The sequence below is a fragment of the Lutjanus erythropterus genome, chromosome 3 (assembly GCF_056507025.1).
Source record: "Lutjanus erythropterus isolate fLutEry1 chromosome 3, fLutEry1.hap2, whole genome shotgun sequence".
Classification (NCBI taxonomy): Eukaryota; Metazoa; Chordata; class Actinopteri; order Lutjaniformes; family Lutjanidae; genus Lutjanus; species Lutjanus erythropterus.
In genome coordinates this window covers 5172694-5190038 of record NC_139319.1, presented here as the reverse complement: position 1 = coordinate 5190038, position 17345 = coordinate 5172694, and the positions used below count along the sequence as shown (strand labels likewise).

Sequence of the window (17345 nt, the reverse complement as noted above, 5' to 3'; positions counted from 1 at the left end):
GTGACTCTTCCAGAAATCATGACCTGATTACTCAAGATAATTCACAGACCTCGTCATGAGCAGTTTCATGTTGGAACTACTTTCTCTCTAGTAGAAAAACAAGTAGTTCCAGCAGGTTCTACTGCAGAAAAAAGTAGTGCCTACATGAAACTACTCACAACAAGGTCTGTGGATAATTTTGAGCATGATTTCTGGATAAAGACATGGCTGTTGAGTTTTGCAAATGTCGAGGTTTGTCCCCTCACAGTCCACATTTACATGCTTTCAGTTCACCAGCCACCAAAACAGGAAGAGAAAATGTTCTTTAAAAAATGAAAAGCACATACAATGACACGCTTCTGCGACTGGTTCAAATGGTGTCCACACTTTTCCCCATGAAGTCCAACCAGACTAAACCAGAATGGTATGAACCCATCTTTTTCAGACAGCCCCTTTCGACAGTAACTGAAGCTGTTATATCGCTCTCTTCAAAGCCACCAGACCCCTTTAACAACCTCACAGAACATGATAGGTGCTGGTCTACTGCTGCCTTGATTGATTAGTTTGGCTCAATTCCAAAACATTTTCTACCTATGAATCATTTAGACTCCAAATGTGTAGAAATTAGAAAAAGTACCCTTTAATATGAAGTAAGGGGACTAACCCTAACTATGAAAAACAGCCACAGACTCAAGGCACATGATAATAGATCTTACTCTAAATCTAAAATTTGACTTTTTGTATATTAGATTCACAGTCGCTGCTTACCTGCTGAACGCAAGTCCTCATCCTCCGTGTCCGTGAAAATGAACGTCTAGACAGGAAAACAGAAAAACAAACAAAAGAATGAAAAAAAGGGATTTAAACACACTGGATTTGATTATAGTGTTCTACTTCTGCACATCTGTAACAGAAAATCCTGAGAGCGCCTTCATTAAGGTGTGAGCGCGCCCACGCACAAACACACACGGGATCAATATCGTTTTGAACGGAGCAAATTCGATGTGACAAAAACAAGGTTCCCCACAGTGAGCTAAAGATATTGCTCACTGCACACAGATGTAGTACACACCGACGCACACACACACCAAAACACACACACGCACTAACACACACATTTATGACCCAAAGTGGTCAGAGGGGCACTAAATGGCCGAGTCAATTTGTTCTGTGGCAGATATACGAGTCAAATAAGTCTCAAACCAAACGCACTCGCAAACATCTCAGTGTTACTGCCTGTTACAGTCATTCAAACAGACAGACAGACAGACAGACAGACAGACAGACAGACAGACAGACAGATAGATAGATAGATAGATAGATAGATAGATAGATAGATAGATAGATAGATCTGTAGTACAACACTGACCTCTGGTGGTGTAATTTGATTTTACTGTTCTTTGAGGAAACTTGATATAGTTGATTAAAAATTTCAGATTTGTCTTGTGAGTAATTAATTAGCCTTTTATAAAAAATATAATTATCTTCCAAATTCATGAGGAAAGTGCTGCCAAAACAAAGGATTACTTGTCATGAAAAACTTTCCCCAGACAAATAATGGAGGCTTTACAATCTGTACAGTGTATGAATTCCTTGATTCATGTTAGGAAAAACTGGAAAAATGGAAGAAACCTCACAGGATGGACAGAAATGCAACAGGGGAGACCAGGGATGGTTTGAGCACCCGTTCCTCAGTGGTTGTTTGTGCTAGATCTCTCAAATTTACACACAGTGCTCATACTTAACTACTACAAATAATATTGTTTGCTTTGTCATAATTAATGTTCTAAAGGTACAAAAACTTAGGTGAAAAGACGAATGGGTTTATGAAATACAGTAGCCAGATTTTCAAGGATCAAAGATGTGTTTGTATGAATTCAATGCTGTATGAATGGATAATTTCAAAATAGTGTCATAACCCAAACCTGTGCAGTAAACATTGTTGTTACCTATTTTAACTTACTGTGACTGTCATTATGATGAAGGTTATCAGTGGGTGATACACCTACCTACATTATTTATGCATAAAAAATGTTGCCATCTTTACACAGGTTATATAAAATATATAAAATGGGTAATGTACGCCATGATGAGATGACAATGAAAAGTTTTTTAAAAAAGAGTTACATTGTTACAACCTACCCTATCTACTTAGATCTACAGAAAGTAAATTAGCCACCCCTACTGGGGTAAGTTGTAACACTTGCTGGTGATAGATATAACAATGAGAGGTTAATTGATTATTTTACATCCATACCACCCTATTCAACAAAGAACTCTATTGAAGAATTAAGAATAAACAGTTTTGAATAAAGCGAACTAGTGACAAAAAACAATGAATGTGTATGTGGGCTGTATTCCTCAGTGTGTGTGTGTCCCATAAGGGTTCAACCAATGTCACAGTTCTGGTAGATGTAGACAATGTACGCATTTGACCCACACTTCTTTAGGACTTAAGTTTGTAAAATGTCCTCTGCACACAATGTAGAAATTCTCATCAATTAATCTAAATGTAATGCATCATTAAACTAGAGAAACTGCTACTTCAGGTTGTGTCTAAGAGCCACAATCCACAATGTTGCACACAGAGACATGCCACTTCTCCTGCGAACTCAAAAAGGAAATGGGAGAACTGACAATGTTACAAATCCAAATACTATAAAAGAAGGTGAATCGAGTCTCTTTGGTTTGATCCAGGGATCGAGGTTGTTGGTGTTGCTGTCTTGAAGAGCACCAATTAACTTTCTAGAGTTTTTGATGACTGGTGTGGGATGGAGCCTAGATTATTCCGACCCGTTTTCAAAGGGTTTTTCTTTTTTTTGTCTCAACAGGCTGTGGACATAATTTGATTTTGTCTATATCTCATATTTCTACTTTATCCCTATTTTATAGTACTATAATAGTTTAATCTACAGCAATGCATCATATTCTATGAGATCATCATTATTTCAGAATTTATGGTATTTAATTTTAGAGAAAGTGTGTATTGTGAAGTATAAAGTATATGACAGCACAGAATAAAAATATTGAATATTGGTATTTAGCAAAGTAAACTGTTGTCCCTACAGGGAGATTTGTCTTGGGCACAGTGCTACATAAAATAAGATTAAAAAAAAAAAAAAAATCACAGAAATATAAACACACAGTTGCTTCACATAAAACATCCCCCAAAAAACGAGAGACATCTGACTATGCATTTCACATTGACAACACAATGACCTAAAGAAATTAAAATACAAAAAATTTAAAAAAAAAAAGGCTGGAACAAACAAAAGCTTCAAGAAGTTTGATTTATACTTTAGAAGTGCAGATTTTATTCAGAAGCCATATGCCCGACTAGATAATGGTCCTGTGAACATTCACTAAACCACCATGTCATGTTTTGGGCGTTAAGTCCGTCTTTAGACAGAGCAGACCCATAAAATCACATTATACACAATTAAAAAAGGTTTCCATATAAAATATTTCCTGACTTCTCTGGAAAATATGCATCTTTTTTTTTTTTTTGATTCAAATGCAAAATCATTCCTGATTCCTTTAGAATTCACCAACATTTCAGAAATTCTACAACCAGATGGCATCGAGCAGCAGCTCCATCTGCCAGACACTTCACTCAAATGATACAAATCTGTACGGTGCATGAGTCACTGAGGCTGGGGAGGTTCGTGCCAGGGGGATTTGAACAAGCAACCCTTGCGTCACACACTCCGTCTCTGCAGCCCCTCAGGCTGAACCGCGCAGTGTGTTGGACTCTCTTTGCCAGGCAGGCACTAAATAACCTCAGAGTGGGACAAATCACCCGTTAGATGAGATAAACACAAACCATAACTCATGTTTTATTCAACTACTGGAAATGTATTAATGTGTCTCACTGCCTGTTGGCTAGAATACAAGAATACTAAAAGGTTTCAAGCATTTTATGGCATTTAGATGCACTCTGTCTGAGCAACTACAACATATGAGCCTGTATCATTTTGATAGATACACTGAGATGAGTAACAGGAAAAAAAAATACTGGAGCAAAGAATGGAAAAGAAAAATACACATCCTCAACTGCCTTTAGTTGTAAATATCAGAATGTGAAGCTCCTACTTGCTATTGAAATTAGCGACAAAAGAGGAAAACTTTTTTGTCAGTCAAGATGCCTTAAATGTCCATCAGATTACTATTATGTTATGCTTGCAAACCCATCTAGAAAAAAAATGGCAAAATGCACAATAATAACTGTATAAATGGCTATATTCAAATCCAAAATGTGTTCGCAGAGAAAATTGGAGGTGACAGAGGGTTGTCTGGCAGGCCTTTTGTTTTCCAAAAGCTCTTTTTTTCTCAGATAAACACTTAAATGTGAGGGTGGTAATTTTTTTTGAGTGGTAATTTTCTTACAGCATTTTCAGAAAGATGGTTCTGGGCAGCCGGTTCACACTCGAAACACATCAAACATGGCAGCTTGGTCAGTGCTCCTATTCTTCAAACTATGACGCTGCAGGTACCCCTCTAGTGTTATGCTGTGAAGTGCCGTTGAAGTCAGGTGATGCAGAATAAAGAGCAGGAAAGTCCATGTATGGAGGAGGCGGGGTGGATGGATGGACTTTCACCCTGAAGACCAGGGATTGTGAAACCAAAAGTTAACACTGACTTCTTCTTAAAGCTATGATATGTAACATTTCTACATTAAAATGTCTAAAACAACTTGTCATGGGGGGCCCTGGTAACTCAGTTGGTGAAGCATGCACCACATGTAATGAGGCTATCAGTCCTCTGCAGCAGGCATGGGCTGCGGCCCCTTGCTGCACATTAACATCCCCATTCTTGGGCATAAAAGGCCCAAAAAATATCTTTTAAAAAACTAAAAATGCTCGTCATTTGTTATAAATTTTGTGAGTTGTGTGCTCACATTATCCCCAGATGTTTCCATGAATGTTCAAACGCAGAGAAATCCATCCATTGTTGCCAGTAGCCATAACTTCCGGGAAAACATGGGACATGTCGGATATGTCAGAGAGCGAGGAAGGAAGTCTGCAAACTTGACTAAATGTGACGGGAAGAGAACTTTAATATCACCACGTCCACGAACGTGATTTCTGTCAGACCTTCATCAGCTTGTTCTACTGAATAGTGTAGTGTATGACTAAAGAATTTAATAAGTAAGTGTATTTTTGGGGAAAAATGGACGTTATCATTATTATGTATGATTCCAGTGGGAAACATTCTGTCTTCAATTAGAGACAGAGGAGGACAGAGGACTGATAGAGAGCTGAACATTATGATGTCACAGTGGAGTTTGACCTTTGATCTTTTGCATATAAAATGTAAATCATTATTATTATTATTATTATTATTATTATTATTATTATTTGCATATGAATTCTTGAGTTGTGGCCAAAAATGGCCGTTTGTGAGGTTACGTGACTTTGACCTTTGACATTTGACCACCTCATTTAGCTAATCCTTGAGTCAAAGTGAACGCCTGTGCCAAGTTTGAAGAAATCCCTTCAAGGCGTTCTTGAGATATCGCCAGCGCAGAGGCATAGAAAGTATTCATAACAGCTTTATTAGTCTATTTCAAATGAAAGCAGCATAAATATGATTTAAAAGATCATGAAAATATTGTGGAATTACAAATGACAGTGAAGGCAAGAGATGAGACTTCAACCAGGCAGGACAGTGTGTGTGTCTGTGTGCATGGCTCTGTTTGTGTGTGTGTGTGTGTGTGTGTGTGTGTGTGTGTGTGTGTGTGTGTGTGTGTGTGTGTGTGTGTGTGCATGGCATAAGATACAGATACTAAAAGAGGAGATAGTCGGGTTTGAGTGTGAAGCGATCGAGGTGTGAAGCTGAATTTCCCACCATAGAGAGACAGTGAATGTACGATATGTGTGTCAGTTTATGCGTGTGTGTGTGTGTGTGTGTTCGTGCATAGACAGCATGAATAAGAGAGAGAAGTGCAGTGAGAGAGAAGCTTTCCAGACTGCCTGACAGGCAGCTCCAGCTAATGACTGTAATCCGTGGATTACAGGATCAGATTAGAGAAATATCATCCATTAGTACCAGGGGTCTACCTTTTGGTCTGTTCTTTTATATAGATGACAGCAATATTACTGGTTTCATAAACTTTTGATGGTCAAAGAGATGAGGAGGAGGCCTGGGGACAGAGAGGAGAAATGCTCTTCTGCAGTCATCCAGGAGAGGGCGACAGAGCTACCACTGCATCCAGATGTGTTTGTCCTTGTTATCCTACCACTGTGAGGCTTTGAGTTTTAGATCTTGAGAGTGAGGACAGTCCTCACTTTTTCAAAAGCCTGTTTAGACTCAGTTTTAAGGTTAAGGTTAGATGATGAAGTTTCAGGTTTGGTTCGGGGAAACAGGTTCTAACTACATTTAGGCATTCCTCTTTCTGTTTCTTCCAAGGATTTCAACGAAGTCCCATCAGCTTCATTAGAGGATGAGTCTTTGTCTAATTCTCATTAATTACATTACTTCAATGATTCCTCAACAACAAAACTGTAGAAATAAAGAAACAAGACACTGGGCCTCCTGCAAGAACACTGTTGTATTCTTATCTCAAATTTCTTTTACTTTCTTTTGTATGAAGGGCTCATACAAATATGCCACATCAGATTTAGTTCGTAACTTCAGATAACTGTAAAAAATCCACCTGTGTGAATTTGAGTTAAAAAAAGCACAGGACTACTCACACCTGCTACAGGTCACTTCCAGACTACAGTGGCTCTGTAGTGTCAGACAGAAGGGCCATGAAAAAAGTCACACTTCATGACATAACTAACTAACTAATAATTATTAAATCATACTTTAATTAAAAGAAGTCATTTTCTGTTTTCTTTGCTCCTCTGTGACAATAAACTGAATATTTTTAAGTTGTGGACAAAACCAAGACATTTGAGCTTTGATCGGCATTTTTCACCATTTCCTAATATTGCACTGGACCAAACAACCGATCAATCAATTGAGAAAATAATCAACTGATTAATCGATGAGGAGAATAATCACTTGTTGCAGCCTAAAAACACTGAATAAGACTAAACAATGTAAGTAATCAAGTTACATTACTTAAATATTGTGATATTTGGATTAGGTTACTGACCCTCCAAACCCTGAAAATGACTCATAATATTGTTTCTTCAGAAAGGCTACACATATTTAAGCAGTTTTAGTTCATCCATCACCTTTTAATATTCTGTCTCTGTCTGTCTTGACATCAAACTATAGCTTCACCTCAGCCATTTTAATACAGATAAAGCTCCTCCCTTTCTCCTCTCATCCCTCTATCACTGGAGCAGGAGGAGGAGGAGGGATTTTGATCAATCCTCTATCACCAAGACAACCACCACCATCATCCACCCCGGTAACACCCTATGAGACAGGGCCGCCATCGCATTCAGTTTCCTCCCCTCTGGCCATAACTCAGACTAAACTACCTGCAGTGAAATCAGTCGACGCGGACTGAGCAACAAAAATGGCTGTCAACATGGAGCGTCTCATAAACACACTTCCAGAGGACACTTCACTGAGGTCAGGCGGACAGGCATAAATCTCAGCTTGTTTTTCACACTGTTAAAGAGCCATTAAGTAAGATTTATACTGCCCCATAGCACAAAATTACTGCAATATATCTCTGTAAGATTTCTGATCAATATTTCAGAGATTCCTTGGCTGTGTGACGAGAATCTGGCTTTCAAATGTGTCACTGGACCTTTACTAAGTTCCACTGGGGCCTTTTTAGGCACCTCAAGTGAACTTTGATGAGACTAATTGGGCAAAGAGAGGAATTTGTTAAAGAGAAAAAGAAAACTTTATCCCTGTTGATTTATCCAATTGCTTGGGTGATTCAAGCCAAGGACCCAACAAAGTGTCTAACCAAAGCTTTTGAGGAATTTTAATGAGAAAATCGAAAACCTCCCGCACATCTACGTCAAGTGAGGAGCTCGAGCCAGAGGCCGATGAGCCTAGCTTAGCATAAAGACACAAAGGGAAACAGCTAGTCTGGTTCTCTGTTCAACTCAAACACTAATGTAAACATGACAATTTGTAGCTTTACAGCAAATTACCTGCTGTAACAGGCAGGAGAAGTGACTTTCTAGAGTCGTCTTCTTACAGTGTGGTTGCCTGGCAACCAGCATAGATGCTGGAAATGCTGTTGTTGATATATACACTGCGTCCAAAATCATATACTATACATTACGTACCCAAAATGTGTACTATCTTTTGACATACTTTTGTGTAGTATGGATCTTTTTGCATCACTTCCTGAGAGCCTCCTTGCTTGTTGGAGACACATAACCATGGCAACTCATGCCAAAGCCGAACTAATTTAGTAATAATTTCACAATTTGTGAATATATTACATTAAACAAAGTGAAACCTTATATTTCCATAGAAGAACTGATGTTTCACGAGAACAGCTTTGGTCGCTGTGTGCCATTGTCTGTTATGTTGTTGTTGTTGTCACTACTGCATTGCATTGTGGGATATTTATGTGTCCAGTGATTGTATATAATGTAATATTTCCCTGGCAGCAGTATGCACCATGCGTACTATTTGTTTCATAGTAATGTTCTGGACATACTAAAATGTCACATGCTGTTGTAGCACACTAAACAGCATGTTAGTATAGAATTTCAGACTGAGCCTCACTGTTCATCAATAAATAGTGACACAAAGCACATAATCCCCTCTAAAACAAAAAAGAAAGCTTTAGAAGGGCCAGCAGGTGGATTTTTTCACTTTGGACATATCCAAGCTAGCTGTTTCCCTGTGCTTCTAGTCTTTTTGCCAAGCTAGGCTAATTACTTCCTGGCTCCACCTTCGCACAGATATGAGAGTGGTATCATCTAACTCTCATAAAAAAGAAAGCCAATACATTTTAATATTTCCCCAAGTGTCAAACTGATCCTTAAACATAATGTAAATAAGATTAAAAAAAAGTGCACATAATCTGATTCACAGAATAAACTAGTTGTAGTTGCAGAGACTCCTGCAACACCATCTACACACGTTTCGAAGGTTCACAAGAGGGATCATTATTAAAGAAAATAAAATGCAGTTACATGCACTAATATCCAGCAACCTCCCTCCAAAGTCATTTACCAGCAATTCAAATTTTAAACTGACAAGGTGCTGATACAAGCTTTCTAACTCCTGGTGAGGTTTCACATTCAATAAATATCTGCCTCACCAGTTTTGCTCCTCTGAGGCCAAACATTACTGTCGTAACTCTCTTCAATATTAACATCTAACAACACAGCCAGGAGTGCAATCACACAGATACCAACAGCCAGGACTGTGTTGTTAACAACAGATTATAGAGTCCAGTAATGCAATACAGTTGTGCTTAATGAATATATCCTAAAAGTTTAGTTAATAGTTTTGGCTTTTAATTAAATATATTTTGCCATTAATTTTGATACAGATATCCACGGTGTCCAGAAGCAATAATGATCCTCTAGCGCCACCACAGGTTCACATATATTGTGAAATGTCTCTATATAAAAAAAAATGATTGGCACAAAATTTTGGACAAGCATTCATGGCCCCCCTATGATGAATTCTAATGACTTTGGTGATCTCCTGACTCTGCCTAAAAGGATAAAATATCAGGGGTAACCCAGTCCCTGTTAGCAAACTGGTCTCCTGTCAGTCTTGAGGTGCAGCTGGACTTAGAGGTGGCGCTGGACTAGGTCCTAACTCCACCAACTGGCTCTGCAGTGAGCAGCCTCTCAACTAAGACGGCCTGTGTACCCCTCTAGGGTCACTTCTGCCTGTCAGATTTAGAGATGCGCCGATCGACTGGCCAGAGACCAGTCAGTGTCGCATATCCGATTCTGTATCGGTCAAATTTGCACAATGGTCACGTCCTGCACACAGTGACACAGACAGTAACATCACGGCCACATCAGTGCTGGTCACAGCCACACAGACTCAGACACACGCTTGCATGATGTCAGCGTTAGCAATAGATTCCAGGATCAGGATAAAGAGAAGACAGACAGTCTACAAGAAGAAGGAGCAGCTGAACAAATGTCAGATGAATTTCTCATCCAGACTCGTTTCACTTCTGCCTCTGTTTTTTGCATTGCAAAGTTTTAATACAGCAAACTGCTGCACCATGTCAGTCTTTGGTTCGTGTACATCTGCTTCCTTATGAGATCGCGTCAAACAGTGCTCCCTCTGGTACATAACCTTAATATAATAATGTAATAAGACCTGGTTGTCACTTGGAGCACTTTTGGAGAAAACGTCAAACTTATTTAATAGTGGGTGTTTTATTATGAACATCTAATTGAATTTTACAAAGAAAAGAAAAGGAAAAAAGAAAGAAAGAAAAGTTACAAAAATTGTTGTTTGTCCTTAGAAACAGTTCTTAGAAAAACTGAAAATCACAATCGGCCAATATAATCAACGTCAGGTCAGACCCAGAAAAAAATCAGAGATCAGAATCGTCCAAAAAATTTGCAATCGGTGCATTGCTAGTCAAGTTAGCAGGAATAAATATGCAACGTTCGAGAACACTTTCAATATAAAGGCAACAAAACTACTTGGTTGAGTCGGAGTATGTGCGTTAGTTGCTTAAGTTAACATACATAACATAGGCTAACTTAAGATAACTCGTGTATTTTAATTTAGAAAAGAAGAAATCAAAGTTGACTGTTGGTTTCACATGAGACACATCCCATGTCTCCTGCGTCAAAGTCCTGTGTTTGTTTGACCCATTGATCCACCACTGGAGGGTTACCTACAGGCGTCACAGTTTGAAGCAATGGGGCAAAGAACAAGCTGCTGTACTGGCTGAAAGAAAATGATTCAGGGGAGCTAGAGAGGGGCCCTAGATCATTCTGGAGATCTTCAGTATATTACCGTCTCATGTTGTGGTTAGGGGACAGTCTTTGTCGCAATGCCTCTGTTTCCTTCCGGCTCTTAGCAGAACTAGCAGTTTGGTTAGAACTGACTCTTCACCCTGTGAGACGGACAAAGTCTTGAGATATGTGTGTGCGCTGTTTAGTGTGTGTGAATATATGTGTGTCTATGTGGGCGGAGGTAAGATGAGGTTCATTCTGTTCCGCAATCTGCCTCTCCACTTCCTGTTCTATGACCAGCTTCCGTTTCAGCATTGTTAACAGAGTCTCTACACAGCGGCTGCTTCCCTTCGACCCAGACAGCCTGCCTGCACAGCTTCCTGAGTGTGTGTGTGTGTGTTTTCTTATATTGCTTACTATACTTGCATCTTTGTGTGTTCACGTACATGTGTATATATGTACCTGTCTGTTTCTGTGGGTGTCTTCTCAAATACATTAATTGGCCAAAGCAATATATATTGTTTTTACACCAATATTAGCACATATTTGTCAGGTTTTTAAATGTATCCAAACCCGCTAAACACGTTCTGTTTTTTGTCTGATGTGTGCCGGACAGCCGAGACTGAATTTGTGTGTGCAGAAGAGCAGAGAAAAAGAGTTTCTAAAGTCTCAGCTCTCTCTATTTTTGTAGTTTCTAACTGAATCCCTGTGGTTTGAAGCTTGGTTTGTCTCTTGTGTCGTTGTTTGTACTTTCAGATATCTGTTACTATATTGTTTTACGTTCACTTTCAGCTGCAGAGGAGTCATGTTAAGTTACTGCAGATGAAAACACAACATTTCCTGATTTTGCTGCTTCATAATAAAAGCTTTTAATGGGGGACTTTTATTGTGAAGAAATTACAGCCACACGATCAAAGACAAGATCATCATCGGTTAAACACAAACCCTCAAGTGGGTACAAACTCCACTGTGCTGGGCTGATGCACCGACTCACACCATGTCAAGCCAAGCAGTGCACATGACGGTTGGAAAAGGAGCAAAAAAGTTGCTGAAGTTACCAACAGAGGCGACAAGCCCTCTTTGCCAAAAAGGGGCAAACATTAGCATTTCCACCAAAGGGTTAGTTGGGTCTGTGATAAAAACATGACTCAGGAATTTGTGTTGTCAAAAATATTGATACTGAATATTTTGAATACTTTCAATACTCTTTTTTCGACAGTACCGACTGCACGTTCTCACTCTCTCTTCTCTCCGACATTGAGTTGACACACACTGCAGCAGTGCCCACATAGTCCCGCCTCCTCTCACCTACCCACAGCGCTGTCTTCTTCTCATCACTCTTCTCATTTGTTAAATATATCTTTTAATAAATCTTATTGTAAAATTTTATGCACTCAGGTCTGAGACATTTTTGCCCAGTGATACTGAAAATATCAAAAATTCCAGTATCGTGACAACACTACTGAGAATGAATGCTGATTGTACCCTTTTCCCACCAAAGACAAGAGCCACATGTTAGTGGGTATTAGTGGGGGGTTTTATCCAGTGTAAAAGGGTTTATAGGGGCAGACAGTATCCATAGCTTCCTCTTTCACTCCTTAAAATAATACCTCTTACTTAAAACACTTGAAAACTCCACTGTGAGACAGAAAACGAGAAGCTGCGAGATGAACGCTTCCTCTCAAGATCATTGCTCATCTGTTTCACTTATTTCAAAAAAAGGAAATTAGCTGTTTCATAAACCCCAACATGTGAACCAAGTGTAGTCTTAGAGCACAGTTGAAAGACATGTTTGTTACAAAGTGGGTGTTTTGCAGTGTGGAGACTTGAAAACTAAGTCAGCATTTCATTTTTTCCACGGTTTCTTGTTAAACAAAGCCCATGGTGTGTCTGTCTATCCTTGCTGTCAACCTGTAACTTCTGAGTCTTCATTTCTCGGCCAACAAAACAAACTCAAAATCCTTTACATGAGTCATTCCTGAAGATTAACCCAACTCTGATTTTACAGGCCAGGTTGGTCATATCAATCCACCGCGGCTTTGAGATGCTGAACTTGAAGATAATGTTTCTGGTAAAGTGTTGTGTGTTGTTTTGACAAGCTACTTATCACATCACTGTGGAGCTGGCAAAGCCTCACTGAGAAGACAAGCACAATGCCGCCAGTCTACTGTGTGTGTGTGTGTGTGTGTGTGTGTGTGTGTGTGTGTGTGTGTGTGTATGTGTGTGTGTGTGTGTGTGTGTTTGAGAGAGAGCGACAGAGAGAGACAGAGAGAGAGAGAGAGAGAGCCACCAGACACCGTTTGAATCTGATTACACGGTGTTATTTGTCGATTTTGCTTTGGCAGTAACTGATTTTGTATTTAAAGACAGTAAACCACCTTTGAATTTAACAATAACTGAACTGAAAGAGAAGATGGGGAGGAATAAAATGGGCCACTGCTCCCTGAAATTCAGCACTCAATACCAGAACTGATCTGCAATAAAACATTTAAACTGGATTTATGGTAGAATGTCAGATATCCCAAAGACAAGGACTGCTAACAGGTTTGTTACTTTTTGGCTGAGCCTAAAAAGTTCAAATCTTTATCACTAAAGACTGATGGCAATACCTAACAGAGGTGGAAAGTAGCAAAGTACAGAAGTATTTGTACTTTGCTACAAATACAATATGAAAATATGAAACCATCTCATCTTAACATCCACAAAAAGTTCGGTGCCTGCCTTTGGGTCGGATTCTCCTCGAAATCAGATAAAACAAACCTGTGCTAAAATTTTCCCAGATAAAGTTACTGTGAGTAGTAGCACGTTAGCCAGGTGAAAGAAGCTGGAAAAGATTTTTATTAAGATCATTTTATGTTAGCCCTAATTTCGAGGTTAGATACACTACCGCTTTTGTCCATGCGGCCTCCAAAAACAACTCAGTGTGAAAGTTCATTGTTCATTGTAGTAGCTTTACGTAAAGTTTTCTGTGCTTGAGTATTTATTTTTCCAACAACTTTTCACTTTTACGTCTTATGTTTTAACTCAACTATCTGTACTTTCTCCTCCTTGCATTTTAAAAACGGTCTTGTTGCTTGTTATTTTTTTTTTTTTTACTTTTACTTGAATGAAGAAGTTGAATCAGCACTTAAATAATGCAGATACCTGAAAGTTCAAACAGCAACACGGGAGAGAAACTTAATTTCAAAGCAGAGATTCACTTAAAAGCTACAAAAGTACTGAGAGCTGAACATAAAGGGACTTTTTTAAAAAAACATCTTCGTCTCTGCTCTCCTGCACACGCGGGGTGAGTATCATGACACTTGCTTGTTGGAGGGTGAGAGAGTTGGTCGCCATCAGCGACACGTTACTGCAACCCGCTCGCGGGCGGGTCAGGCTCACTTTAGCCCCACTCCAGAGCAGGCCTATCTTGGGTGCAGCTTGGCACGGCTCTGTGTCATAAACTGCAAATCAGTGCAGCACGCTTTGACTCAGCATGGCAAAAAGTGCCAGTGAAAAGGCCTAATTAATGGCCGCCGCCCTTTAATGAAGAGCCCGGATCTGGGCGAAGGTTTCATCCTGTTAAAAGGAAGTTTTTCCTTGGATTAGGCACTATACAAATAAAGCTGAAGTAAAGGACCAGTATGTAGGATTTAGTGGTATTTAGTGCATTTGCAAAACACTTCATCTCACCCTCCCCTTCCAAGCATGTAGGAGAACCTATGGTTGCTGCAAAACTTGCGCAAAATGCATGCATGTTTTGGTTTGTCCAGTCGAGGCTACTGTAGACACATGGCAGTGCAACATAAGGACGAGCCCTCTGTAGCTATAAACAGCTCATTCTATGGTACCAAAAACAAAATTCTTATTTTCAGTTTATTATACACTGATGAAAACATACTTATGAATATTATATTCCATTTCTGTCATACTTTGCCAACAAAGCCGTGTAAATCTCACACACCATACATTTTTGAGTTGTATCACAGATGAAAGTAAGAAAACCTGTTGAAATTGTCCTTTTTTAGACTGACACCAAAGTTTCAACAGGCAATTCTCAAATTTCTCTGTGCATGTTGGAATTCATAATGTTTTCTTTATCTGTTTTGTGAAGTCTCTTCATCAGATGCAGTAAACTGACCAATCAACTCACTTGGGAACAAAACCTAACCTTAACCAAGGCAATCATCAGACCTGCAGTCGAAGAAACCAGGAAGGAAGTGATCTGTTTATAGGCTTACTGAGGTTTTGAATATGTTTAATGACATAAATGCATAATATGGCAGTTCCTCAACTCTCTAAGAAAGTTTGATTAATATATATGAACAGATAAGGCAAAAACTGCAATCATAAATCTCTCTATATCTTTTCTCAGGATTTTTCTATGATAATCACTTTGTTGTCACAGAGAGATCAACAGTCCACTTTGATTGACAAGTAACTAAATCTAATAGTGGGGATACTGTTTTAATTACTGATGCGGGTGTCTTTGGCTGAGAGCAGCAGCTGAGAGTCTAAACTTTACGCACTTCCACAGCTTAACGGACACTTACGTGCGCCTTGGTTCTGGAGATCCACGTCTCCAAGAGGAGCGCCAGGCGCGTCTTGTGGAACTTCCCAGTGGTCTTCACAGCGATGAAGATGTCCTCCAGCTTCAGTTCTGGCCGGGTTGCATGTGCGCCTTCAGAGGCGGCCGGATGTCTTCCTCCGTCCTCGCTGCTGCTGCTGCTGCTGTTTCTAGCCGGGTTCTGTGCGTCTTCTACCGGGGGTGAAACCTGCTGACTGGGGCGCTGAGAGATTATCATCTGGGGGCCCTCACGGACTTTAGGGAGGCTGCTGGTGCGTAACTGGAAATCCACGTAGAGGATGATAAAGAAGGTGAAAATCAAGACGGGCAACCTCCGACGGATCCATCTCTTACGCATGGTAGAAAAGTTCTTCAAATCCCATAAACCATTAAAACCCTGTTTGTGGTCCCCTCAGACAAAAGCCTCATCTTCATTTGTTTTGGTCTCATGTCGTGGCGGTTCCTCCATCACCTCTCCTTCTTCCTTCTGTGTTATCATCAGTGTTCCTCATTTACATTAACTCATCATTTATATGACTGTAGACCGATTATCAGAATAATTTAATAATCCGAGAATAATCCTTATCACACTTCACCAGAGTTAAGCGCTACAGATACATGAAAACTGGTTTCCTCTAATTTTCTGTGTAAAAGTCGCCGTCACTACAGGTTATAACTGACTTTGTCACAGTCGCAGCTCTGCCCACCCGCTGTCACCAGAGTCAAGCTGCACGGAGTTAACTCATGGGACTTCCTGCGTAGATTTCAAAATAAAACACAACAGCGAGAATTATTTTATACTTCCGGTTATAACCGTATACCATACTGCAATCAGACTTGGGGAGTAATGGATTACGTGTAATGGGATTACATAATAAGGATACAATTACAGGATTACAGTTTTAAAACACACTTAACATAAATAATAATATACTGCTATGTGCAGTGCACACACATTACAACACTTCATGAATCTCAACATCACTATGGTTTTAGTGAAACCAGCTAATCTGACAGCTGCCATCATCATCAAACATCCCTTGAAAACTGCTTTCACTATAGGTGGAAATTTCACCATTATCTTGTCTCAATATATATTTTAAAGAACCATTTTCAAGTAAGACCAGCTGCTAATGTTACCTACACAGACCAAACGCCAACTTTAGCTATACATAACAACCACTAATGTTAGCTGCACAGACCAACCGTAAATGTTAGCTACACAGAACAATCACTAACTTTACGTACACAAATCAACTGTTCGCTACACAGACCAACCTCAAACTCAAACTGCTCAGAACTACTGCTAATGTTAGCTAAGCAGACAAACCAATATCTACATAGAGCAACTCTTAGCTACACAGACCAACCGCCAACTTTAGCTACACAGACCAAATGCTAACTTTAGCTACCGAGAACAACTGTTAGCTACACAGACCAATGACTAACTTTAGCTACACAGAACGACTGCTAACGTTAGCTACACAGACCAACTGTCAACTTGATCTACACAGAGCAACCACTGACCTCAGCTACCAAAAGCTAGTGTCGGCTACACAAACCAGCTGCCAACTTTAGCTACATAGACCAACTGCTAACGTTACTTACACAGGCCAACCACAAACGTTTTTATGGTTGGTTGATGTGTTAAGTAGCGTAATAGCATTGTAATCAGAATTCTTGGTTCACCTACGTGTATAAACTTAAAAAGAAAACAACGAACAAGATGATGAATCCAAATTTCTCAATTCAAACTTAATTCATTTAGAACATTACAAGCAACCATGTAGCTGTACAGCAGTAAAATGCACTCTAGAAATAACATTAAGTCAATTAGAAAAGGTTAGTTGATTCCATTAGAATCTTGGATGATTTTTTTATAGTGTAGACATAGAAATCTACATTTTTGACAGTAGAGTTTTTGGCTATTCAAGGGGTTCATGTTTTAGCATTGAGCTGATAAGATCAATAACTGAATTAAAGTCCAACAAGTAACCACTATGATAGTT

General features: G+C 39.5%; 1 protein-coding gene across 1 annotated transcript in view; it reads right to left on the bottom strand.

Annotated features, from left to right (window-relative positions):
- mfng (MFNG O-fucosylpeptide 3-beta-N-acetylglucosaminyltransferase) overlaps nucleotides 1–16058 on the bottom strand; it is a 34827-nt gene extending 18769 nt beyond the window's left edge. Inside the window, exons 1-2 of the mRNA XM_084714781.1 lie at nucleotides 15323–16058; nucleotides 748–793 (exon numbers count right to left, since the gene is read on the bottom strand). Coding sequence (XP_084570907.1) covers nucleotides 748–793; nucleotides 15323–15694 — 418 coding nt within the window. The 5' untranslated portion in view covers nucleotides 15695–16058. The remainder of the gene's footprint in view (nucleotides 1–747; nucleotides 794–15322) is intronic.
- Between the last annotated feature and the right edge of the window lie 1287 nt (nucleotides 16059–17345).